Below are 27,874 nucleotides of genomic sequence, written 5' to 3' on the forward strand. Positions count from 1 at the left end.
AGCTGGAGGCATAACACTACCTGACTTTAAACTATACTACAAAGCTATAATAACCAAAACAGTATGGTACTGGCATAAAAAGACACACTGATCAATGGAATAGAATAGAGAATCCAGAAATCGACCTACACACCTACAGCCATCTGATCTTTGACAAAGGCACCTAGCCTATACACTGGGGAAGAGACTGCTTCTTCAGCAAATGGTGCTGGGATAAATGGATATCAATATGCAGGAGAATGAATCTAGACCTATACCTTTCACCATATACTAAAGTCAACTCAAAATGGATTAAAGAATTAAATATACACCCTGATATGATAAAACTTCTTTTTTTTTTTTTTTTGTCTTTTGTCTTTTTTCCGTGTCCGGCAACGGATCGCAACCCTCAGTGTTGCCCCCGTACCGGACCGGGGAACGGCAACGGGATCACTAGCCTCGGTTTTGCTCCCGCGCCTCGCTCAGCCAGTGAGCGGGAACCGGTCTGCATGTGGGATCCGAACCCTCGGACGGGAGCGCCGCCGCGCTTCCCAAGCAGCGCACTATCCAGTGTGCCACCGGGCCGGCCCATGATAAAACTTCTTAAAGAAAACAGGAAAAAATACTTCAGGAAGTAGGACTGGACACAGTCTTAATGAATACGACCCCAAAAGCACAGGCAACCAAAGGAAAAATAAACAAATGGGATTATATCAAACTAAAAAGCTTCTGCACAGCAAAAGAAACAATTAACAGAGCTAAAAGACAACCAACAGAGTGGGAGAAAATATTTGCAAAATATACATCTGACAAAGGATTAATATCCAGAATATACAAGGAACTGAAACAACTTTACAACAAAGAAACAAGCAACCCAATTAAAAAGTGGGCAAAAGAGCTAAATAGGCATTTCTCAAAGGAAGATATATGAATGCCCAACAGACATATGAAAAAATGCTCAACATCACTCAGCATTCAGGAAATGAAAATCAAAACCACACTGAGATACTATATCTCCCCAGTTAGGATGGCTAATATCCAAAAGACTGTGAACGATAAATGCTGGCGAGGTTGGGGAGAAAAAGGAACTCTCATACATTGTTGGTGGGCCTGTAAAATGGTGCAGCCTTTATGGAAAATGGTATGGAGGTTCCTCAAACAATTGCAGATAGATCTACCATATGACCCAGCTACCCTACTGCTGAGAATATACCCAGAGAAATGAAAATCATCAAGTCAAAGGTATACCTGTTCCCCAATGTTCATCGCAGCACCCTTTACAATAGCTAAGAGTTGGAACCAGCCCAAATGTCCATCATCAGATGAGTGGATACGGAAAATGTGGTATATCTACACAATGGAATACTACTCTGCTATAAAAAAGAATGAAATACTGCCATTTGCAATGACATGGATGGACCTAGAGAGAATTATATTAAGTGAAACAAGTCAGGCACAGAAAGAGAAATATCACATGTTCTCACTTATTGGTGGGAGCTAAAAATGAATAAATAAATTCACAAAAAAACCCGTGGTGGGAGGGAAGAAGATACAACACTTAAAATTCCTTGAAGTTGGTACAACAAGCAAACAGAAAGGACATTGTTGGGAGGGAGGGGGAAGAAAGAGGAGGGAGGGAGGTTTCGGTAATTGGCCACAATAATCAACCACACTGTATATTGACAAAATAAAATAAAATTTGGAAGAAAAAAAATTTTCATTCCATCCCCATCTCATACTTTCCAAGGTACCACCACCTCTTCTGTCAGGTCTGTTCATTTATTTCTGAATGCAAAAGAGCTCAAGCAAAATGAGTCTGAAATTTGTGCAGGAAGCTTAGAATTCAATATACGTTGACTTTTGTAGAAGAGACCAAGGCTCAGTCACTATTTAAAATGGCAACTTGGTTATATACAAATTAACAAGTTATCAACTTTCAAAACTGAAGAATAAAATCTTCTTCCCAGCCCAAACACTGGTCTCGGTTTTGTCTTTAAATATAATTTCTTCTTTTCCTTGAGTCAGGGCCTGCCCAGTTACAGATAATTAAAGCTCCTGGATAGAAGTGACTTGGTAGTTTCTGACTGTTTTCTCTAAAGACATCACTACTTTATTTTCTAGTGAGTTGGTGACAAAAGAGGGGAGAGCAGAAACAAAGTATGGTTTGTACAGACTCTTGATGAGTCCCCAAGGAAATATTTCCAACTAAGGATAAAAACCAAGTTTGCCAGAACAACTCTTAGATAGAAAATAATAATGTCTGCAAGTTTAAACTACACACCACTGTTACTGCTAATTACACTCAGAAACTCTGTTTTCACTCTATCAACCTAAAATTCCTCAGCATGGCACTTGAAGGTCTCCCAACTACCACCCATCCTCCCCACCAGCCAACTGAACCGACTTAACTTTTCATTACTCTGTTAGGTCTCTGGTTTTTAACCTTTTCAGAGTCAAAAATCTCCTTTGAGAATCTGATGAAAGTTATGGGCTCTCTTGCTTGAAAAGAGCATGTGCACATATTTTTGTATATGTATATGTATATGTATATGTATGTGTATGTGTATGTGTATGTGTATGTGTATGTGTATGTGTATATGTATATATCTCATGGGCCCAAGGTTCGGAAGTCCTCTGTTCTAGATAGCTGGATCACCTCCTAACGCAAGACAAAGTCCTTCATTTCTTTGTATCTGACAGTTCCTCTGCTTTAATCAACATTTCCTTTCCTTTCCACTAACCCACATCCCTTTTTCTCCTTTAAAATTCAGAAGGAATTCTATAATTTATCTCAACTGACTTGTTAAGGACCTTGTTAGCTGTTATCTGATAGAACTTTATACCTGTTTCTTATATTGGTCCTTGGACATGTTTTTTTAACCAACTATTCATTTGTGCATCTCTTAATTTCATCAAATAAACAGTAAGCTCCTGGAAGGTAGCAGCTAGATCCAGGCACCAGGAAGACTCTCCTGCTCGCTTTTGTAGACCCAGCACTCGGCATAAGGCCAAATACATAGAAAATACTTAATCTTACTGAATTTGTTGAAATGGATAAGTTGTCTGAGTTTGCTTTCTTTCTGAATTTCCCTCAGGGCCTAGCACAATGCTAAACTAAGTGCCCAGAAAGTGCATACTACAATAAAATACAATTGATTTATTCTAGAAAACTTCCAACTTTTTTTCCTCTTTGTGTTTGTATAGTTAATCTTTCCTTTTTCCTAATTACAAAGTAACACATGATTAAGGCAGAAAACAGGGTGGTAAAACACCCACACATCAAAATAAAAACCACTCATAATCCTAACACCCCAAAATGTGATCATTGTTATTACTTTGAGGCAACAGTGGCTTTTCAGTTTTCCCTATACTTGCATATACATATTTGTAGTCTTTTAAAAGTCAAACAGATTGACACTACGAATACAGTTCAGCAGTCTGCCTTTCTCATTTAAAAATATATTGTTAACATTTCTTTACGTTGGGTAATATTTTTTCATCTCATGATTTTTCTGAAGTTTGCACAGTATTGTTCTTTATGAACATACCAGACTCATCTAACTAGTTCTCTATTGTTTGACATTTGCATTGATTCAAATTTTTCACTATTCTAAAAAAGAATTTCCCTATATATTTCTGTTGCTTCCTTATAAATTATTCCTAGAAATAGCTATAAATACAAACAGCTCCTACAGTGTGATCTAAAAAATAAACTAATAATAAAAGTGGTAAAAGGATATGCCTAGGCAATTAACAGTAAGAAAAAAACATCTAAATCTCCAATTAGGATGCTCAATACACAGTAGTCAGGGAAATGAAAGCAAAAAGGAAGACAGAGTAGAGAATGTTGGCCAGGAGGGAACAGTCTAACACTGAGAAGCAGTGCAGGCCAGTTGTTAAGAGCAGATGGCTAGACTCCGTCCTTACCAGCTGTCTAACTTTGGAGAATTTACTAAACTTTCTCAACCTCCATGTCCCCATTTGAAAATGAGGACAATAATGACATACACCTCACAGGGCTGCTGTGGAGCTTAAATGACATAGGTCACATGCGACACTGTGCATATAGCACTGTGTCTGGAACTTAACAAGAGTGCAACACTGTTACTCAGTCTTATATTTTTTTCCAAACCTGTACCTGTACAATGCTATGCTAAGCATGCTATGATGATTAAAACAATAACTTTTATTATATGCTTGGCTCTCTGAAAACTTTCATGAAATATAATAATTTTATTATAAAACAATAAAGTTGATGACTTTATTTAAAGTTGGTAACTTTATCAAAGAACACAAAATAAGTAACAGGGATATTACTTCTTACCTATCACATCGCCAAATATTAAAGAGTGATAATTCCAGGGCTAGTGGAAGCAGGAGTGGGATAGGATACTTTCATGGAACCATGACCATTTAAGTGCTATACAACAGAACTGTCTGTAGTGATGGAAATGTCCTTTGATCTGTGCCTTCCAATAGATTGGCAGTGGTCACCGGTGGCTACCGACTACTTGAAATATGGCTAGAACAACTGAAAAACTAAACTTTATTTTATTTCACCTTCATTTAAATTTAAATAGCTGCACATGGCTAGTGGCTACCATATTGGTAGCATGGTTCTAGAAGACAATACAGCAATATCTATACAGTTTCAGAACACACACACATCCTTTGTCTTATTTTGGTAGTCATTCCACAGCAATAAAAGTACTATCAGTTAGGGATGAGAGGATGGTAAGCCAAAATAAAAAACTGAAGACTGCAAAAAAAAAAAAAGTGTTAAAAATCAATAAAAGAATATATAATTCCAATTATGCAAAACTATATATGGCTGTTTACATACAGACAGAGATATATGGAAGGATGCTCCCAAAATGTTAATAATATTATCTCTGATGGTAGGACTTTTAGGTAATTTTTACAAAATTTGTTATACATTTTTTATAGTTTGAATTTCTTATGACTATGAATTATTTACATAATCAGAAAAAGAAAACAAAATATTTTATTTTGGAAAAAAATAAAAGGGCACGACAGGGTCAAATGATGAGCTCAGTTTTAAGGCTTTTAATATGTACATGACCAAATTGCCTTCTAGAAAGGGTGCCCCATTTTCAGCTATCAACCACCAAATTTCTCACATGCACACCCTTACTATCACCAAGCATTATCAGTTTTTACTTTTGCCAGTTTAATAGGCAGAAAATTGTATCTCTTTTTAATTTGAGTTTTATTACTAGTGAAATTACATATTTACTCACTTATTTGGTGGTTACTTATTTCATTCAAAAATATCATGTTCACATCCTTTGACCATTTCAGTATTGGGGTATACATCTTCTCTCATTACTTTGGAAAGTATTTACATGTTATTTAAATTATATGTTACATAAATACATATATAAATTATACATTAAAGTCATCAAACCTGTCCTTTCATATATATTGCAAATACAGTATTTTCTTTGTTGTTTGTTTTGTTACTTTGTATCCTGTCTTTTTTTTTTTTTCGTGACCAGTAAGGGGATCGCAACCCTTGGCTTGGTGTCGCCCACACCACACTCAGCCAGTGAGCGCACTGAACCCGTGGCGGGAGCGCCGCTGCGCACCCAAGCACTGCACTCTCCCGAGTGCGCATGGGGCCGGCCCTGTATCCTGTCTTTTTAAATATGTAGATGTTTTCAATATTTATATAATGAAAACCTGTCAATTTTTCTTTTATGTTTTCTGCCGTTGATGGTATACTTTAGAGTCTTCCATTTCAAGATTGTATAAATACTAACTTTCATTTACTTCTGGGTTCTTTTATGGTTTTATTATTATTTTTTTTTTTTTTTTTGTCTTTTGTCTTTTTCCGTGTCCGGCAACGGATCGCAACCCTCAGTGTTGCCCCCGCACCGGACCGGGGACCGGCAACGGGATCGCAACCCTCGGTGCCGCTCCCACGCCTCGCCCAGCCAGTGAGCGGGAACCGGTCTGCATGTGGGATCCGAACCCTCGGGCGGGAGCGCTGCCGCGCTTCCCAAGCGGCGCACTATCCAGTGCGCCACCGGGCCAGCCCGGTTTTATTATTTTTTATTTGGCTTTATTCATTAATTCTCTCTTCAATTAGATTTTTATATTTTTACTACAAAAATATACTGATAAATTTCTTTAAAATCACCCATAATTTTATCATGTTAACTATTTTTATATTTTCTCCTCTAGTCTTCATTCACTTCATAAAAATAACAGCTTGTATTCATTGAGCAAATTATGTTAAGCACTTCACAAACATTCTTTTAATCTATACAACCTGGTGAGATAGATATTATATTCCCATATACAGAAGAAGGTACTGTGGCTGAAAGGTTAAATTGTCAAGGTTAGTTTGCTAGTCGACACCCATCTGAACATAGCTAAAGTCTAAACTTACATGCATATTATAAAATAATTTGTATTCTGATAGTTTAATGCTAAATATCACATGTAGTTGTGACATTTAAAATTATGTTTATTCCTAATACCCATAATGATTTTCTTGACAGCACCTTATTAAACACAGTAATACACCATAATTTAATTAACCATTTCCCTTTATTGAAAGTTTGAAATGCATCCTGGTTTTCACTGTTACACATAACTGAAACGAAAATCATTGATTTTATCTTTCTAAACTATTTCCATAAGTAACCATATGACTAGGTCAAATGATATGAACACTTTTTTGTGGCTGTTAATTATATTATGCTAGGTTGCCTTCCAAAAATGTTGTACCTGTTCAATTGGTAGCATTGTATTGATTTTTGCAGTCTCATTAACTTTAGATGACTTTTTAAAAAATTCAACTTTAAGCTGTCTAAAGAACCGTTTTCCTTTCTTTTATAACCCAGGCTCGTTTTCTTTTTTGTATTAAAATAGAAAAACAGGATAGAAATTTTCTAGTATAACCCCTTTACTATAAACAGGAACAAAGTGAGACCCAGAAATTACATGACTTGACTACATTCGCCTGCCTGGTCCCATGAGAGTCAGCCACTCTAGTTACTTGTATTGGCCATATAAATATTTTTACTCTGTAACTATGCTGTGAGGATTCTAGTATTCTCTCTATTACACATAACACTGGACATTTCACTTTCAAATTCCTTGGTACAAATTAATCAAAGATTAACTTGCTGCCTGCAGATCTGAAACTAATCTTAAACTTTTCTCAGAAGAAGTAATTCTTCAAAGTAATTTAAGATTTAAAGTTTGTTTGGGGAAAGAAACTTTGGGGAAGTGGGGGGTGGTTGAATAAAGCACAAGATTGATGACAAGTACTTCTTTTCCCTTTATTTAAGGACTGGAAAGAACATGTACAGGCCAAACCAAAACAGGAATTGCTAAGTAAGGGCCTGCTTAGCCCTGTGTAGGAGGAGGTAAACTATGTAATCACACCCTTAGGTGTTTATAATCCAATTAAGAGACAAAAATGTCAAGGCCAGAGGGATCTTAGAAATTCTTTGGAGTTCAATGATCTCATTTTCTAGAGCAGAAAGCAAACCCTAGGGTGATCAAGTGATCTGCCCAAGGTCACACCAAAAGATAGTCAAAGGACTTAAGTGTTTAGTCCAGAAGTCTAGACAGAGAATAGTGCAAAGGTGGGTGGATGAAATGGTCCAAGATATCAGGACCAAAAGATGTTTAAAGGAAAATAAATACCTGAAATATAAAAGGATGGAAAGAAAACACAGTTCTGATATAAAGCAAAAAAGCTCAATAACTGATTAAACTTAGCTGTTTTTGAAACCACCATGAGTCCCCTGTGACAGAACCTCTTACAATGTCATCTAAGGAAGCTCCACACATGAACACTTTGAGAAGCACTCATTAGAATAAACAGAAGTGACCACAAATTCTGATTTCCCAGCATTCAGGCATCATCCGCCCTCTAGATCTCTCACCAATAGAAAGACACAAATGCAGCTTCCTCTATGATATTTTAGACTCCATGCATGTTTATTATTTTATCATCACTGTTAAAAAGCTGCCTAGCACATATTATTATTAAATGACTGAGAGAGAGTGAAATTTGGTATCACATGAAAACTCCTTGTCTCTAACTTGGAGAATTTAGTAACATAAAAGTAGTTCAGTACAAATAAATCCATATTACAAATTATAAATTAATTTTTTAAAGGAATATGTAAACGGTAATTTTTTAAAAGCATCAGATAGAAGGTTGTGCATCCTGTAAGTTTAATGGAAGAAATAAATTTGTATGTGAGCTTAAAGAATGGGTCATGATATCAAGTTAATGGGTCATGACCAGCATTTTTTTTTTAATGCAGCAAAATAGAAATACATGCTGGGAAAACTACACAGGAAGGGTAAGCACTACTCTGTGAAACTTTTGTTTAAATAATATGTATATGTGTGTTCCCTGGGTTGTAATATAAAATTTATTTTTTACTGTGGGTCACTTCTTAAAAAGTATGAGAAACAAGTTTTTTTTTTTTTTTTTCAAAATATAAAGGACATTGATTAAGTAACAAAATAGATGCTCTAATGTATCCTGGCTTACAAGAAAGTGAAAAATAGTTGGCTGTAACAGCGAACCAATGCAGGAGAAACAATATGAGAGGTTACTTTAGTAAGAGAACAGAGAAGAACATGGCAAAATTAGCTTCAGTGTTGAGTCCCCAATGCCAAGCATAGTGCACTCAATAAACATTTGTGCAATGAATGAATGAATAATTATGGAATTAGTTAACTATAGGAGACCAGAGGCAGTTATGGATAGAAGAATATAATCAAAAATATGTATGAAAAAGATTATTTTACAGCAGTATCAGAAATGAAAAACTGAAGGGCATTTCATATATATATACGAATATTTATGTGTGTGCATGTATATAAATACATATATGTATGTGAATATATACATATACATATAATTCGTATACATAAATACATATATAAATATATAAATGTATTTATGTCTATTTACACACATATGTATGCCAAACTTTTATCCCTATTACGTAGCTCGCTGGCACACACGAATATAGGTGAAGGCTGGATTACACAGAAATGTGATTAAAGCCCTCCTGAATCAACAGTCCTGAAGGGAAGAAGTAAAAGGACAGTCCTGAAGGGAGGAAATAAAAGGACAGAGCAAGTAGAAAGAATGAATGATAAACGCTGATTGTGCAGGGATTTGTTTTCATATTGTTCTCTACCAGAAACATCCTCAGCTTTCTTCTACTCGATATATCCGAGGGGACAAAAACACAAGATAATGTGACTTTGTGGATTTGAAAGTGTGTCCACGGGAAAGAAAGGGGAGGCAGCACGTGCCCAGCAAGCGGCTGAAGGGGTAAGTTTGGCGTATACTCCATACCAATGAAAACAAAATTCTTTTTTTCTATTTCCTTTCCTTTCTTCCCCCAGAGCCACTGTTGGAATGGGCTCAAGAAAATTTCATGACAGTAAAGCCAGCTGTTTACCCAGAAAATTTGAGCGCCATCAAAATTGTGGTGCGGCGCGCCCGGGACGTTTGCTCAAAATGCCCAGGTAGCGTTGAGGGACAGACAAAGTCCCTTCCCCCGTCCCCGGCCACCGAGGCATCCACCTCCCGGGCTCCTCACCATGTTCATCGCCTCCTCCATCCACTTTTCGGTCTCCTCCGCCGACACCGAGCACGCGCCGGCTATACCCAGCGCGGACACCGCCTTCGCCTCCATGCCGCCCCGGGCCACTGCTCAGGGATAGAGGCCGCGGCGGCGGCGGCGGAGCGCTGGCAGCGGAGCGCTGGCAGCGGAACGCGGCGGGCGCGGACCTTCGTTTCCGGGGGGAGTCCAATAGCACGGCACCGGGAGCGATTTCTGGACGGACCTGCGTGCTGCGGACCAGTGAGCGGCGGCGGCGGCGGCGGCAGCAGCAAGCACGGCTGCTCTGCTCTAGTCCACGCCCCCTTCCCGCTCCGGTGACAGTCTCTGCGGAAAGTCGTGTTTGTGATTTCTGGAGAGCATCGAGAGGGACCACGGCGCTCCCGCCGGGTTGTCCGGGCCAGGTGTCGAAAAAACGGTTACCTGGTGAACCACCCACTCACCCCTGGGCGGCGTCCACCCCCAGGGCCTGAAGATGTTGAGATCTATGTGGAATTTTCTGAAACGTCACAAAAAGAAATGCATCTTCCTGGGCACGGTCCTCGGAGGTGGGTGACAGCGTGCTTGGAAAGGGGCATTGGGAAAAGGTGGGAGAGAGGTGACTTTCTTCTAAAATAGGGAGAGACCGAGCGATCCTAGTCTGGAATATGTAGAGGGGATCCGTTGAACCGTCGGATGAGGAGCGGGATGGCAAACTTCCAAGGTTCTTTCCATCTCTGCAATTGGGGAATTTCTCTGTGCCCTTTGCCCTGTTACTGCCTCCTACTCTTGTTTCTCGCTTATCCTTTTTTCTCACGGGCCTTGGCAGAACCCACCATAATTAAGTTTCTGTTTCAAGCCACCATTCTCTCACAGACACATGTTGTTTAATTCTCCTCTGTTGCTTTCCTGTGAGAGTCTTCTTTTCTATTTGTCACTCTGTACCTTTAACTTTCACCCTTCGTTGGAGTTTCATAATATTTTAGGAGCGTTACCTAAAGGCTGCACTTCGGGTGGTGTTTAAAGTTAATTTGAATTGCTTAAGACAGGGTAATTGTACCGAAGGACTGGAAGATATACACTAGATGGACAAAGAACAATAAATCAGTATTTTAGCTGTTTCTGCCATTTTAGAATACAAACTATGCAGTAAGAAAAATGCTTGCTGAATGTTGTGCAATCTTCCTCAAGTTCTTCAAGGTTGGAATCATTGCGTATCTAGCTGGCACAACTGAGTTGCAAAGGCTGAGAGGAGATATAGAAATAGAAAAGATAAAAATCGTGAGACTGTCTTTCCTCATATGACACTCATATTACAATATTCAGGGATTCGAAGGAGAGAATAAAAAGCCTTGTGAATTATACAAGAATGAAATCTCCTAACTTTGAGAGAATTTTTAGAACTTGAGTGTCTGAGAAATATTTTTATCACTAACTACATGCTTTGGTTACAGAAGTACTTAAAAATCAAGAACAGAAGATTCCCAAAGAATTTGGCTGCTTTTCTCTTACTATTAGGTTATATTCTGTTTTCCCCAAACAACTTGAAATTGGCCATACCCTTAATCAATAATTCAGATTTGGTGCTTCTTGAAAGTTTGAAATAAAATTCTGTTGATGAGGCAAGGATAGTGTTCTGCATTGACTCTGAGGTCTATCACAAATCGATAATAAGCATATGTAAATTTTAGTCACCTTCTTTGGGAAATCCTTTATAGATAAAATGTATTTTCTGATATTTTCAGGCTCTGGTATATAATGCATATATAAATTATGCTTAGGCCTACAGAGCCCATTTTATTTTTAAAGGCTAAAGATATATATGTGATGAAAGAAATATGAAGAAAATATTTTTGCCCCTACTGAAGTAAGGAAAATTTTCTCTTTAGCAACCTCAAAAGGAATAGCATACCTCCTAAGGTTTATGGAATAATCTAAGGGTAAATTAGAAATAATCCAGGGGAAGCAAAGGGGGTACTTAAAAAACAGTTATAGATTTTTAAAAAATCTATTGAGAGATTTACAGTTACAGATTAAGAAGAATGCAAAAAAAAAAAAAAAAAAGGTTCATAGAGACAGAAAGAGAAAATAATTTTAGTGTTTTATATCCAAAAAAAGGAAGTCAGTCTGAAAGAAGGAAAGGGTAGATGACCGTACTTGGCATTTGTTTGAGCCTGATATTTTTTCTGCTTCATGGGAAAAGTCCTATAACAAGCTAGAGTTAAATTAATCAAATCTAAGAAAATTTGACTGCGTGTAGTGCCAAAGGTAATATGGTTGGAGATGCAAGATTTACAGATTTTTGATAGTAATAGCTACCATTTATTGGGTGCTCACCGTATGCTGGGCACTATGTTAAGCTCTTTCTATTCAGCGGGGATGACAACAGGGCAGTTATTGTTATTCCTACTTAGAAATGGGGAAACTAGAACACTAAGAGTTTAAGAAACTTGCCCAGGGTCTCAGAGTTAGTAACATGGAAGCTGGAATTCAAACCCAGGTGTGTTAGACCCCAAAGCACATTCTCTTTCCACACTAAACCACTGTGCATTTATGGACTTTACGGTCTGAAAGGAAGGAAAAACAAGTATACAAATAATTAAAATACAAAATCATAAGAGATGTGAAAAACTGTACAGATTAAACTGAAAAATAGCATATGTTGATGTAAAAAATCAGGAGGAACTTCATGGAAGAAGTGGCACATTTGACAGGCTTGAAAGCTGAGTATTATATCCACATGCATGCTCAAAGAAGTGGTGGAAAAAAACCTAAGTAAAACTTTGAGTTGCTGGCCTTCTTAAGTAGAAATTTCTATTTCTCTAAATTTTGGATGGATAACTGCTGTCAATTTGGACAGTTTGACCAGTTTGTGAAAGGGCTACAGCAGTGACTCTCAAACTATTTGATCTGAGATGCCCTTTATACTCTTAAAAATTAAGAGTCCTAAAGAGCCTTCTAAATTTTGTCTATTACCATATTTGAAATTAAAACCCAGAAAAAATTTTAAAATATTTGCTATTTCATTTAAAATTAGCAATAAAAACTGATTACATATTAGTATGAATAACATAGTTCAAAAAATTAGCGAGAAGAGTGGCATTGTTCCAAATTTTGCAGATCTCTTTAATGTTTGGCTTAGCTGAAGAAGGTTGGATTCTCATCTCTCTTTCTGCTCTCAGATCAGCTGTGATACAACATATCATGTAGCCTCTAGAGTCACTCCACTGTACACTCATGAGAAAATGAAAAGGAAAAAGGAAAATAACATTTTAGTATTATTACTAAAACAGTTTTGACCCCCAGATTCCCTGAAAGGGTCCTTGACTCCCAAGGTTGGCCATGCCACACTTTGAAAACCATTGCACAAGAGAAAGCATTGCGGAACAAAGAGCAACCAGATTCATATTTATTGCCTTGCCGATTCCTAATAAGCACAGAACGTTGACTTATTATTTATATCTGAAAATGTGTAATCTCTGGCCTCCTCATTTTCATTCATTCATTCATTCATTCATTCATTCTTTCATTCATCATTCTGTTATTCAGCAAACATTTGAATGACAGTAAGTGCATACTCTCACTGTACTAAGTCTGGGAATACAAAAGAATGAGATACAGTTTCCAGCTTTGAGGAACTCATGGTGTAGTCTGGAAGGCAGAAGTAGAAATAAACAAAAGTAGTGTGAAAGTGTATTGTACAAAAGTAGAGCAGAGTGCATAGATGAGAGAGAAGCATGAAGATGTCTGGCAAAGCTTCATAGAGGAAGAACTTCTACTTGAGTTAAGTTGTAAAGCTAGCAAAGGAGAAGAGGGCACAGCAGGAAAAGGAGCTATTCAAGAGGCTCAAAAACATTGCTTTTGATGAATCAAAGTGTATTTCACTATAGCTAAGCAAATGAGAAGTGGCAAAAGATGAATCTGGAGAAGTAGCTGGAGTAGATGTTGTGAAGGGCCTTCCTTATTAAGCCATTCTACATAATATGGACATTATCCTTTGTATCAATCAGTGCTTTTCAGACTTTAGTATGGATAAGAATCACTTAAGTAGCTTAATAAAAACAGAATGTTTTTTCTCAGATTCTGATTCAGAGTGCAATTAAAGAATTCTTTAATTCTTTCAGCAAATACTTATTAAGTTGCCATTGAGTATCAGTTTTATGTACTGGGGATACAGCATCAGACAAGACATTTAGAGATGTTTTCAAGGAATGTCCTTAAAGGCCACATTTTTAACATATACCCCCAAGTAATTCTGATGTAACTGGAACAAGGAATCCATGTTAATAAATTATAGTAGGGTGCTGAAGAATTCTAAACATAGGAGTGATACAGTCAGGTTTAGATTTAAGAAAATCACTTTACCTATAAAAGATAGATTAGAAAGGTGTGAGACTACCAACAAAAGAAAAGAATTAGGAAGCTGTTGAACCCTTTCAAAAGCATTAATAATATTCAGGATCTAAATGAAGACAATGGTAAAGGGGTTATAGAAAAGTAGCAAGATTTAGAAAATATTTCCGAAATTGAATCAGAATAGCAGGATTTGATGATCTGTTAGATTAGGAATGATGCTAATAAATTATTTTCAAACTCTTATTGAAACTATTTTCCTAGTAAAATAATTACATTGCAGAGATGTTCATCCAGGAAGCGAAGACTAAGAGATGGTTTTCAAACAACCAACTTGTGGAAAGACTAGAAGATATGTTGTTTTACCAGCAATGTTCTGGAAGGAAACCTATAACATTTAACATTTATTTTTTGAGGTATTTAGTAAATGTATTTATTATTCATAAATAAAATCAGAGCTACAAAAGAAACTTTAGAACTCATGTAATCTCAGTTTTTATTTTACGGATGAAGAAATTTAGACCCAGAGAGAGGAAGGGACTTCCCCCAAAATCACCTAATTAGTTGGTACTTCAGCCATCAATATGTCCTGTCTTCCAGGCCAGAACTCAGCCTGCCAGTCAAGTGTATAGATAGTCCTGAGCTCCATATTATAGCTAATGAATTCTCTGCCCTTATTCTTGTTTTCCTAGGAAGATGAATCTGACAGAATTAGAATTTATGAATTTTGGATGAGAACCTGGGTGAATTAGACCTTGTGTAGGAACATTCTTCATTGCTAACTCAAGAAAAAATAATGGAGTGTGCAATTTTAGCCTAATTCCACATATTAGTTTGCTAGGGCTGCCATAACAAACTACCACAAACCAGGTAGCTTAAGCAACAAATTCATTATCTCACAGTTCTGAAGGTTAGAAGTCCAAAATCAAGGTGAAAGCAGGGTTTGTTCCTTTTTAGCTTTAGTTAGAATATAATACATTTGTCAAACAATCTGATGAAAACAAGGCACCTTCTCCCTAGGAAAACCTATATACCTAATCAGATTTACTATCATCCTGGAAAAATTTTTAGCTATGCAAAGGGAGTCATTTCAGTGTTTCCTTTTACAATATAATTTGAGAAATAATAATCATTTTACACATACCTTTCAGTACTCTGTTGTGCAAATAAGACATGAGCAATGTATTTACAACTACTTGTTATGCCTGGGTTGCCGATGAAAGGGTTACTTTGTGAAATATGTCAATTTCTTCATTCTGTTGGTATTTGTGGCACTATCATCAGTTTATTTCAGATGGATTATGGGAAATGTAGCCATGAAGCCACTTATATGAGTTTTTATTTGTTCTTTAAGCATGACTATAATACATTTATTTGCATACAAACAGCAACAGCAATCATACATTATATCTAATTATTTTTAACACAAACCCTTTTACTGAACTATGATTTTTAAGAATATATAATATCAGTTCACCCAGAACACCTATGTTAGTGAAAATAATTCAGGATATGTGTTCGCTTTGCAGTTCCTGGAGGGATGTCCCCTCCCCATCTGTGACAACCAATTCAAACTCAATTATTTAGGTCATGCACAATCTTTAGGTTCTTTTTGATAGATATTGGAGGCCACAGACAATTGGAGATAGGTGAACAATAGGGAACAATAGAATGTCCCTTACAATCTTGCTGCCAGGTTATAATAAAACCAAGTTCTGGCACACATGGAAACATCTATGGGCAAGCAGAGAAACAGTAACACAACCTGTTCTGTAATAGTCCCAGAGTTCTGTCCTTTTTTGATTCTGCCACAGAACCATGTATGAAAGATTTACCTGAAGCAAATGCAACAGTATTCTAGTTATAGGATTCAGCTGGCCATCTGGTTAACTCATTTGACTAAGAATCCTCTATACTAGCAGCTAAGGATCCCAAGTTAAGCCATTCCTGAGGGTGAAGGACTTGCTAGATTCATATGTTCTAGTTCATATAAATATTACTAAAATGTTTTAGCTAGTCCGCCATCTTGAAAACCACTAGTTTAATCTATTTCTGATATTCATTATGCTAATCAATACAGTATTTGGTGCCGATCAAAGATAAAGGTTAATTGAAGCACATAAGCCTTTGAGTGTGTCTTTTGACCAAATGCTAACTAACCACTCAAGAGTGTTCACATTCCCAGTTAGGACAACTGACTGCCCCTTAGGTGGAGACCAAAATGTATACATTTATATTATACTGTCTATGCTGAAATGCATTAAATTATAGGCCACATGACATCACCTATATTTTTATTCCATAGTATTCTAATTCATTTATAATTTAGGAATTTCTGTACCCTCTTCTCCCTCCCTTTTCCAATTAAGTTACTAGTTTTTAGAAGGTCTAAGTTTCATTTTCTCTCCTTTCCTCAGACAGGGAGATTTTTCTAACACACAAATGAATAAATAGATGTCTACCTGACCACCTACCTTTCTTTACTTCCTTTTACAAACTTTATCTCATATTTTTTTTTTCCTTTTTTGTCTTTTTTACTGACCGGTAATGGGATCGCAACCCTCAGTGTCGCGCCCGTACCGGGGACCGGCAATGGGATCACAACCCTCGGTGTTGCGCCCGCACCGCACTCAGCCAGTGAGTGGGAACCGGTCTCCACATGGGATCTGAACCCTCAGCGGGAGTGCCGCCACACTCCCAAGCAGTGCACTCTCCAGTGCGCCACCGGGCCGGCCCTATCTCATATTTTTAAAAAGTATTTTGTGTTCATTGAAGAAATTAGGGAAAATATAGATAACCAAACAGAGGAAAAAAAATCACCTGTTATCTCATCATTCAGTAATGATCATTGCTTATTATATATTAGAAGTTAAAACCCATCTACTTATCTATTTCCATTAAAAAACCAAAACTTCTGGGATCTTATTTTATCATCTAACAAATCTAAACTCAGATTTTTTGAGTCATTAACTATTTAGCAATGTGGTTTTTAATAGCTGTATAAGATTCCATTGTGTGGATAGTCCATAATTTATTTAAACAATTCCCTATTGCTGAGCATTTAGAATATCTCCAGTTCACTGTTAAAGACAGTACCGTATTTTCTAGATTTAATTCCTTTCTGCTTCCTCAGACTTAGTCCTATGTGCTCATTATTTCCTCTGTCATTGGCTGCTAAAATGCTGCTCTTCTTCTCCTTAGTCCAGTCTTATACAATTCTTTTATTTAGGTTTTTAAAAAGTTGGAATTTGTAAGACAACTTACAGAGTGGTAGAAAATATTTGCAAATTATGCATCCAAAAAAGGATTACTATCCAGAGTACACATGGAACTCAAACAGCTTAACAGTAAAAAAACAAAACAAAACAAAAAAAACAAATAACCCAATTTAAAAAATGGGCAAAGGAGCTGAATAGGAATTTCTCAAAGGAAGATATACAAATGGCTAATAGACACATGAAAAAATGCTCACCATCACTCAGCATCAGGGAAATGCAAATCAAAACCACATTGAAATATCATCTCCCCAGTTAGACTACCTATTATCAAAAACATAGAGAATAACAAATGCTAGTGAGGATGTAGAGAAAGGGAAACCCTTCCACACTGTTGGTAGGACTATAAATTGGTGCAGCCATTATAGAAAACAGTGTGGAGTTTCCTCATACAACGACAGATAGAACCTGCATACAGTCCAGCAATTCCACTACTGGCTATATACCCAAAGGAATGGAAATGATCATGTTGAAGGGATACCCACACCCCCTTGTTTATCACAGTTATATTTACAATAGCCAAGAATTGGACCCACCCTTAATGTTCATTGATGGATGACTGGATAAGGAAAATGTGGTATATATACACAGTGGAATACTACTCTGCCATAAAAAAGAATGAAATACTGCCATTTGCAGTAACATGGTTGAACTTAGAGAAAATCATGTTAACTGAAATAAGCCAGGCATAGAAAGAAATACCAGATGTCCTTACTCATAAGTGGGAGCTAAAAAATAAACAAAAAAAGAAAGAATGAAACAACAATCACAATAATACATGAAACTTTCAAAAGGAGAGAACAGAACTGAGGTTACCAGAAATGGGAAAGGGGGAGGGAAAACCTGGGAAAGGGAGGAATTTGTAAAGGGCCACAAAAAAAAATCACATTGTGTAATGTTGAGTATACTAATTATCCTGATGTGAGTGTCACATATTACACAGAGGTAATGATATTCAACTCTACCCCACAGATATGTATGATGAACTATGTTACAATAAAAATAAAATTAAATAAATTTAAAAGTAAATAATAAAAAGTTGTAATGTTTAGCTTTTCACTAATGTAAACCTTGTAATTGAGTAAAGCAGGTTAAAAATACCGTTTGGAATTTTTAGTACTCTAATACACTTATTATTTAAAAAAATGATTGTAGGAGTATATATCTTGGGGAAATATGGACAGAAGAAAATCAGAGAAATACAAGAAAGGGAGGCTGCAGAATACATTGCCCAGGCACGACGACAATATCATTTTGAAAGTAACCAGAGGACTTGCAATATGACAGGTAAGACAGAGAAATATTTATACACATATAAAATTGTTTGATGATTTGTATTCATTTGCATGCTTCCAGGACCAAATTTAGAGGAATAGGCTAAGAAAGAATTATAAATCTAGCAAGTATAGGAATACCTCGTTTTACTGTGCTTTGCTTTATTGCCCTTTGCTAATATTCTTTTTTTTATATACAATGTTTATGGTAACCCTGTCTCGAGTAAGTCTGTTGGCACCATTTTTCCAACTGCGTGTGCTCACTTTGTGTCTCTATGTCACATTTTGGTAATTCTTGCAATATTTCAGACTTTTTCATTATTATTGTATCTGTTGTGGTGATCTGTGATCAGTGATCTTTGATGTTACTGTTGTAATTGTTTTGGGATGCCAACTGCACCCGTATAAGACCGAACTTAATCGAGAAGTGTTGAGTATGTTCTGACTGCTGCACCAACCAGCTGTTCCCCGTCTTTATCCCTCTCCTCAGGCTCCCCTATTCCCTGAGTACAACAATATTGAAATTAGGCAAGTTAATAACCCTACAGTGGCCTCTAGGTGCTCAAACGCAAGGAGGAGTTGCATATCTCTCACTTTAAATCAAAAGCTAGAAATGATTAAGCTTATTGAGGAAGGCATGTCAAAAGCCAAGATAGGCCAAAAGCTAGGCGTCTTGCATCAAACAGTTGGCCAAGTTATGAATGCAAAGGAAAAGTTGTTGAAGGAAATTAAAAGTGTTACTCCAGTGAACACACAAATGATAACAAAGCAAAACAGCCTTGTTGCTGATAAGGAGAAAGTTTTAATGGCCTGGATAGAAGATCAAACCAGTGGGCTGGCCAGTCAGCACAGCTGGTTAGAGTGCTGTGTTATAACACGAAGGTCAAGGGTTTATATCCCTATACTGCCTGCTGCCAAAAAAAAAAAAAATCCAGCCACAGCATTCCCTTAGAGCAAAGCCTACTCCCAAAGCAAGTCCCTAACTTTCTTCAGTTCTGTGAAGGAAACTGCAGAAGAAAAATGTGAAGCTAGCAGAGGTTGGTTCATGAGGTTTAAGGAAGGAGGCCATCTCCATAACATAAAAGTGCAAGATGAGGCAGAAAGTACTGATAGAGAAGCTGCAACAAGTTATCCAGAAGATCTAGGTAAGATCACTGATGAAAGAGGCTATACTAAACAACAGATTTTCAGTGTAGATGAAACAGCCTTCTATTGGAAGAAGGTACCCTCTAGGACTTTTGTAGCTAGAGAAAAGTCAATGCCTGGCTTTAAAGATCAGGCTGACTGTCTTGTTAGGGGCTAATGCAGCTGGTGACTTTGAGTTGAAGCCAATGCTCATTTACTGTTCTGAAAATCCTAGGGCCCTTAGGAATTATTTTAAATCTATTCTGCCTGTGCTCTATAAATGGACAATAAAGTCGGAATGACAGCACATCTGTTCACAGTGTGGCTTACTGAATATTTGAAGCCCACTGTTGAGACCTACTGCTTAGGAAAAAAAAGATTCCTTTACAAATATTACTGCTCACTGACAATGAACCTAGTCACCCAAGAGCTCTGATGGAGATGTCTAAGAAGTTGAATTGTTTTCATGCCTGCTAATACAACATTCATTCTGTGGCCAATGGATCAAGGAGTCAGTCATTTCAACTTTCAAGTCTTATTACTTGAGAAATAATTTGGTAAAGCCATAGCTAATATATATAGTGATTCCTCTCATGGATCTGGGCAAAGTAAATTAAAAACCTTTGGAAAGGATTTACCATTCTAGATGCCAGTAAGAACACTCATGATTCATTGGAAGAGATCAAAATATCACATTAACAGGAGTTTGAGAGAATTTGTTTCCAACCCTCATGGATGACTTTGAGGGATTCAACACTTCAGTGGAGGAAGTCACTGTAGATGTGGTGGAAATAGCAAGAGAGCTAGAATCAGAAGTGGAGCCTGAAGATGTGACTGAACTGCTGCAATCTCATTATGAAACTTGGAATGGATGAGGAGTTGCTTCTCATGGATGAGCAAAGAAAGTGTTTTCTTGAGATGGAATCTACTCCTGGTGAAGATGCTGTGAATACTGGAGAAATGACAACACAGGATTTAGAATATTACATGAACTTAGTTCATAGAGCAACAACAGGATTTGAGAGGATCGACTCTAATTTTGAAAGAAGTTCTTCTGCGGATAAAGTTCCATCAAACAGCATCACATGCTACCAAGAAATCTTCATGAAAGGAAGAGTCAATCTATGTGGCAAACTTCATTGTTGTCTTACTGTAAGAAAATGCCACAGCCACATCAGCCTTCAGCAACCACCACCCTTATCAGTCAGCAGCCATCAACATCAAGGTGAGACCCTCCAGCAGGAAAAAGGTTATGACTCATTCAAGGCTCCGTTGGTCATTAGCATTTTTAGCAATAAAGTATTTTTTAATTAAGGTACGTACATTATTTTAGAGATAATGCTATTGCACGCTTAATAGGCTATAGTATAGTATAAACATAACTTTTACAAGCACTGGGAAACCAAAAAAATGTGTGTGACTTGCTTTATTGTGATATTTGCTTTATTGTAGTGATCTAGAACTGAGCCCTCAATATCTCTGAGGTATGCTCGTATTTGCATTATTTAATTGAAATACATCACTGTAATCTGAATTTTAAAAAATCAGTATAAATACTTGTTCATTCATTTTATTCGTTCAGCAAATACTGTGGTACCCTCAGCACTGGGGAAGCAGGAGGCAAACAATAAAAAAATTCCCTGACGTTTGTAGTTTATATTTTAGTAAGAAGAAAAGATAACTTTACACAGTGATGGCTGCTATAAGGAGAATAAAGCTGTGTGAGGGTAGGGATGCTCTTCAAGATGGGGTGATCAGGAGAGATCAGTAAGATCAGGCTTATTTGAGGAGAAAACAAATGGTACAGTGGAGGGAGCCATGCGGAATGCCTGAGGTGGGAACAAGCTTGGGACATTGAAGAAACAGCAACAAGGCCATGTAGCTAGAGTGGAATGAGCGATGGAAAAGCAATAGGAAACAAGGCTGCAGAAGTAGACCTGATCCCATTGGGTCTTACAGTTTATAGTAGAGAGTCATAAGTTTGCTAAATTTATAGTGGGCAACTACAGATCTGTAAGTTTGCACAATTGTATACCTCAGTCAGTGTTAATTAGTGGTAATAAGTTAACCTCCAGAGGTGGAAACCTCCTGAGAGAATGCCATAACATAATCAATCTGCCCATACCTTGCAGAACAAGGTATTATGTTCCAATTGGTATAACTCCTTGAAGAATTCTCAAACCCATGTCAAACCTGTTTTTCTTTTTTATTATTTAAAGTTGAATCTTTTCTCTAACATCTCTTCCAAGAACAATTAATTTAGGAAGAATTTATATAGGTAAGTTTTCCTTATTCAATTTTTAAAGTAGAATTTTAGTTTTGTTTTTTTTTTGTTTTTTTTTTTGAGAGTTTAAGGGACTGTATTATTAGTTCATTTGCTTCATTTTACTTGAGGCTGAAATCAAGATTAAGAAGCACATCCAAAGTTACAGCTGGAGGATGGTTTTTAGTATTTGAAGTAATAATACTCAGGAAAATATCTTCATTCTATAAAGCAAATAGTAATCATCAAAAATTCATTTTAATGAATTTCTAGAGAATAGGAATGGTTCATTTTTTTGTTATTATTCATATTTTTGGAAAACAGAAAAGATTAGCCACTGGAGTCTCAAAATACATCTCAGTCTGACATAGACTTTTGTGTTAGTTTGGTTTGGATGCTAGGATGGGATTAGAGGTGCAAGGGATCTACTGAGGAAAATACCTGTGAAAAATAAAAGGAGGGGCAGGGGGCAGAAGTAGGCAAGGAAAGCCTGTAGATCACAATGCAGGTCTGACAGTGCAGGGGGAAGGAAGGAAGGAATATTAGGTAAGAAGAGTCTCATAGTACAGCACGTTCTAAAAAAATTTTGGCAAGCCAATGGGACTGTGCAAGCCAAAGTTCCCTGGTAGAGGAGACCCACAGGAATGGGCCTGTTTTCATGTCCCTACCCAAGCACTGGCATTGGCTGGGAGCAGTGCAAACATGGTAATGGATTCAGATGGGTGGCAGCTGAGGCTGTCAGTTAACTATGCTCCTCCCAGCAGAATATATGGGCTGCACATTTCTATGATTATCACAACCGTCAGATGAACAAATAACTGACTATAGGCAATTTACAGTAAAAGATGGTGATCACTAGGAGCCAAAATATAGGTTCACTGAAAGTTTTTCCAAATTAGCTTTCTGGTATGCGTTGATAATACGTCCAAATAATATGATTAAATTTCTATCCTTTTGGATAAGATGTAATGGATATACTAGAAAAATTTAGTACTTTTGGGCAAATATACTTAGTTTTCTTATGTAGGAAGTTGACCTCAACTTAAAAGACAGCATCTAATGGAATGCTTCTGTACCCTGCCCTTAGCTTTATCATCTTTATGATTTTAATAAAAATTTAGGAAGCATGCTTATTAAATTTACACATAACACGATGCTTGGACACATAGCTGACACCACAAATGAATTTTCAATTTAGGTGTTAGACTGAGATAGATGAATTGTTCTGCAGTAAAAGTCAGTTGTACAGATAAAAAATTATCAAGCTTGCTTGGAAGCAGGATATATGAGTAAGGATTGGGAATTCTAGTTGAGCATAAACATGTTATGAATAAGGACTGTGACTTTCAGAAAAACTAATTTAATCTCAAGCGACAGTAATAAAGTGTGTGGTTCAGATCAAAAGGTCACAGCATATTCTGCAGTAGTCAGAGTGCTGGTCTATTTCCGCCTCTCGCGTGTTATTAAGATGCTAAGAGATGACACTGAGCGTTTCCATATGCAAAGAAGAACTGTTCTAACTATTTTATATGTCTCAGTCCTTACAGTAATTCTATAAGGTGGATCCTGTGTTATCATCAATGTACAGATTACAGGCTGAGGCACAGAGACATTAAGTAACAAGATCACACAAATATAAGGCTGGTGAAATCCCATGATTTGTGGCTGGATTGGGAATCTTTAGCAAAGAGACCAGATGGCTAAAGGAAGATATGAGTGCTATATTCAACTGGATAGAGAAACATATTTGTTCAATGTTAATACAGATGGCTAGACAAGAATAGACTTGTCTTTGGTTGAATAGGCTTTGGTTGAAAGAAATAAACTTTTATCTCTCAGGAGAATTATAGAAGAGACTCCTCTCAAATCATGTCATTATTCCACATAATCTTTAAACCAATTCCTCACTAACTCCATTTTCTGAATGTAGGTCTCTAGCCTTGCTTTTTCCTTTGTAAGATAACATACTACATTTGGACTAGATATATACACTCCAAGTACACTAAGAGATAAGTCACCTTCTACATTAACTCTGAACTGCTACATTAGATATTGGTCTAAAATAACTTAGGTGATTTTTTTTTTTTAACTTAGGTGATTTAAACATATAACTTGAGGAAATATGCCGAAGCTACCAAGTGCAGCAATGAAACAAATGTTGAGTAGATTAAAATCTGAATTTTCTAAAGAAAAATAGTAATATGTATTTTGTAATTAATGTCTTGCCTAGTCAGGAAGTAAAAATTGTACACTAAAGTTTTCCTTTTTAGAATGTGGTGTTTGCTATCTTTTGATGTTTTTTCACTTTGTTATTTTTACTTAGTGTTAGAAACTCATTTTAAATTTGTATGTGTGTGTTTCTCCAACATCTCTTATATTACGTATAGAGCCATAAATAAAGTAACTCCTAAAAATTAAGTGCAGTCTTTTTTCCATAGAGTACTATATCTCATTTTAGCTTTATATTGTTCCCGGGAGTAACAGGCAAGCAATAAGCATTGCAAAGCCAAAACTAAAATTCAGCAGCTCTTAATTCCTAACCTAATGCATTTTTTGTCTAGGTTATAGTAAGTGCTTACTGCTTTGTAGTATTTAATAAATATTTTTTTAATTAGAAATAAAGTATGAAGCTAAAAGTATAGCTGATTGCTTTTGATCTTTTGAAGTAAACATTTATTGTAAAAAATTTGGAGAGTACAGAAAAGAAGAGAAAAAGAATTATTCGTAATCCATAGCCCAAAGACCACTACTGTTAACATCGGGAATTATTCTTTCTATTCTTTCTTCTGTGTGTACTTGTTTAAATTTCTGTGATCATAGTGTATGTGTAATTTTGTTTGCTTAACATAAGCAGATAAATGATTTATTTGTATATAATAGTTTTGTATTATTAATAGTAATAATTTGAATTCTTTATCTAGTTGCTAACCCTATCATATGACCTAAAACAACGTGTTTGTCAATGAGAGCAGTCATATGACTTGTGACCTTTTTCATTTTCGTTTGTATTACAGTTCTGTCCATGCTTCCAACACTGAGAGAGGCCTTAATGCAGCAACTCAATTCTGAGAGCCTCACAGCTCTGCTAAAAAACAGGTAAATGCCAGTTACAGCATTTTTTGTTTATGCACTGTGCTTAAAGTTTATAGAATGAACTGATATACTTTTCAAAAGTCTTTGTTTCCTTATTTTTGTTTCTAATTGAAGCTTATAATATGTAGGCTCAATTAGAAAAAAATATTAACTGACTGTATCATTGAATCCATTTTAATTTTGTCCATTTATTTATGCTTTACCTTGTTGCACAAAGCAATATTAGCATGTATTGTTTTTCATATAAATAGATCTTATATCACTTTGACATTATTCAGAAATTTAGTTACTGAGTGTTTATGGAATGTGCTCCTGAACCAGATACTATGAAGCTGACAAAGTTATCTTAAATATTTTGCATCTTAAAGAGTTTGCAGTGTAATATATAAGGCATGTGAACATACATTTTAAATAAATAAGGCATGTGAAGTTATATTTTAAGTTACTAAAAAAATGAAGTACAAAGATAACATGAGCATATACTAATAATGTACATTACCATGACAGTTTACTGTTTACAAAGCACTTTCACATATATAACCTTATATATGGAGTTTGGTATTTGTTAGGGTGTTGCAATTTGGTATGATGCTGTGTTAGTTTGAGAAGACTTCCTGAAGGAAATGGCTTCTTATTTTAATGAACAAAATGTCAGGGGCAGAGCGGAGTGAGTAGCAGGGATGGTTTCACTAAATAACTTTAGAACTTTTTTGTTTCTTTGTTTTGCTTTGTTTGTAGCTGGCCCTCCCTGCTCCCACCACCCTGGTGTTACCAACACCATGTTCTAACCAAGTGAGCTAACCGCCAGCCCTATTAACCTACTAAATACATTTTAATCATTATGGTCTTACTGAAATAATCACTTGCCTTGTAATCACCCTCCAAATAGCAAGGGGGAAGGAAATGCTATTTCCAGAGTGACTCTCTGTGCCAGGCCTGGTGCTAGGTACCTTCCACACATGCTCCCATTTAATTTTCACAATCTCCCTGTGAGGCAGATATTATCATCTCCATTTTGCAATAGGAATTTAGTGCTCATGTTAAATAATAAACTGGGAAATGTCTTCGAAAACATTTTCTATATTCAGAGAATACTTGCCAAAATAACATTGGATTTGTGTATTTGAGTTTATTTTATGTGATTAAAGTATAATGCTAGTGATAAGGGTTTTTCCCCTTAATTTCATCATTCTTGGAGGGTGACAGATTTTCCCTCCTACTTACAGATATAAAGTTTAGTTTAAGAATAGTTTACATCATTACATGAAGAAACATATAAGCAGATTGCTGTTGGTCAAATAAATACTTAATTACCACCTGTATATGCATAAGTAGGGAACAGAAAAGTAATAAATTTTAATTGCCTTAAGTTTTAGTCTTATTGGAAAGGCAAGACAAAATAAGTGAATAGCACTTTTACAAAAGCAACATGATAACAGACATAATAGACGTGGTAGCATTCTTCCTTCTCAGTGAATCTCTGTTTCCTGCAAGGCCATATGTTCCATGTGCTTTGGGGGATTCAGGATAATAAGATAAGGCCCCTTTCCCTCCAAGACCTTGTCATCCAAAAGAGGAAGTAAACTTAACAAATTATCACAATTCACAACACGTTATGTTTAGTGCTGTGGTAAAAAGTAAAAGTAAAATGTAGGAGTATAGGAAAGAAAAAAAAAGGATTAATTTTGATGCATAATCCTGGACAGCTTTTTTTTTTTTTTTTTTGTCTTTTGTCTTTTGTCTTTTTCCGTGTCCGGCAACGGATCGCAACCCTCAGTGTTGCCCCCATACCAGACCAGGGACCGGCAACGGGACCGCAACCCTCGGTGTTGCTCCCACGCCTCGCTCAGCCAGTGAGCGGGAACCGGTCTGTATGTGGGATCCGAACTCTCGGGCGGGAGCGCCGCCACGCTTCCCAAGCGGCGCACTTATCCACTGCGCCACCAGGCCGGCCCCATGACATCTTTAAAGAAAAGGTGTGATTCCTCTTTTCTTACTCAATACACAGGGAGGAGAATTTCTTAAATTATGAGAACTTAAGATGGGCCACTGTCTTCCTCATTTACTGTTTCCTCTGTAAATATCTCAATGTTTTTTTTTTTTTTTTTGCCTTTCTTTTGATTTGAAAGTACTATTTGCAATTTGGGAAGGGGGAGAATGTCCATTTGAAAATATTTGCATAAGGTGGTGCTTGAGCCCTTGCAAAGTGTGAGTAAATAAGGCTCCAGTTTTATGGCTGCTTTTATATTAGTTTTATATGAGACGCTGATTTCAGGTAAGCCTGTTGAGCAAGTTAGTTTTCTCTCTAAACCAATTCTGATAATAACTAATCAGAAATAAATAAATGATTTGATAGTCTTCTTTTGTTAGTTTCATAATAGCAAATAAACAGCCATCACTGTTTTAAGTACTTGACATTCTTATTGAAGATTGATAATGATAATGAAGTTTTGGTGGGAAAAAAAATCTTAAACACCATCACAAGAGAGGTAGAAACTTTGAAAGGATTAGTTTAATTCTTAAACAGATATTTTAGCAACATTAAGAGTCTGGTTATATTTAACTTGGAGTCGATATCCATCAGGCAATCATTGAAAGGAATCTTTGCGTAGAATGTGCTTTTCCCCATTCCTCTACATAGATTTGGAATTAGGAATTTTTTACAGATTTTTTCGTTTTGGTTTTTTGGTTTGTTGGTGGCTAGCCTAGAGCAGGGATCCAAACCCTTGACCTTGGTGTTTTAACACCATGCTGTAACCAACTGAGCCAACTGGTCAGCCCTGGAATTTTTAAAAAAGATAACATCAGTATTTTAAAATCTACTTTTAAGGTAGATAATAAGGTAGATAATTAACACTAATCATGGTGAGTGTCAACAGGAAGAAATGTCCTGGGTGGCTA

At 36.6% G+C, this 27,874-nt stretch overlaps 2 protein-coding genes across 2 annotated transcripts in view; one reads left to right on the forward strand and one right to left on the reverse strand.

Moving 5' to 3' along the window:
- Positions 1 to 9,686, reverse strand: part of ADAT2 (adenosine deaminase, tRNA-specific 2) — a 30,511-nt gene extending 20,825 nt beyond the window's left edge. The window contains exon 1 of the mRNA XM_008578862.1: positions 9,591 to 9,686. Within this exon, the coding sequence (XP_008577084.1) occupies positions 9,591 to 9,686 (96 nt within the window). The remainder of the gene's footprint in view (positions 1 to 9,590) is intronic.
- A 205-nt stretch (positions 9,687 to 9,891) lies between these two features.
- The window catches only part of PEX3 (peroxisomal biogenesis factor 3), a 41,397-nt gene continuing 23,414 nt past the window's right edge, over positions 9,892 to 27,874 (forward strand). Inside the window, exons 1-3 of the mRNA XM_008578863.1 lie at positions 9,892 to 10,159; positions 18,374 to 18,505; positions 24,895 to 24,976. Coding sequence (XP_008577085.1) covers positions 10,087 to 10,159; positions 18,374 to 18,505; positions 24,895 to 24,976 — 287 coding nt within the window. The 5' untranslated portion in view covers positions 9,892 to 10,086. The remainder of the gene's footprint in view (positions 10,160 to 18,373; positions 18,506 to 24,894; positions 24,977 to 27,874) is intronic.

This window comes from Galeopterus variegatus, unplaced genomic scaffold (genome assembly GCF_000696425.1).
Source record: "Galeopterus variegatus unplaced genomic scaffold, G_variegatus-3.0.2 Scaffold1775, whole genome shotgun sequence".
In the NCBI taxonomy this organism is placed as follows: Eukaryota; Metazoa; Chordata; class Mammalia; order Dermoptera; family Cynocephalidae; genus Galeopterus; species Galeopterus variegatus.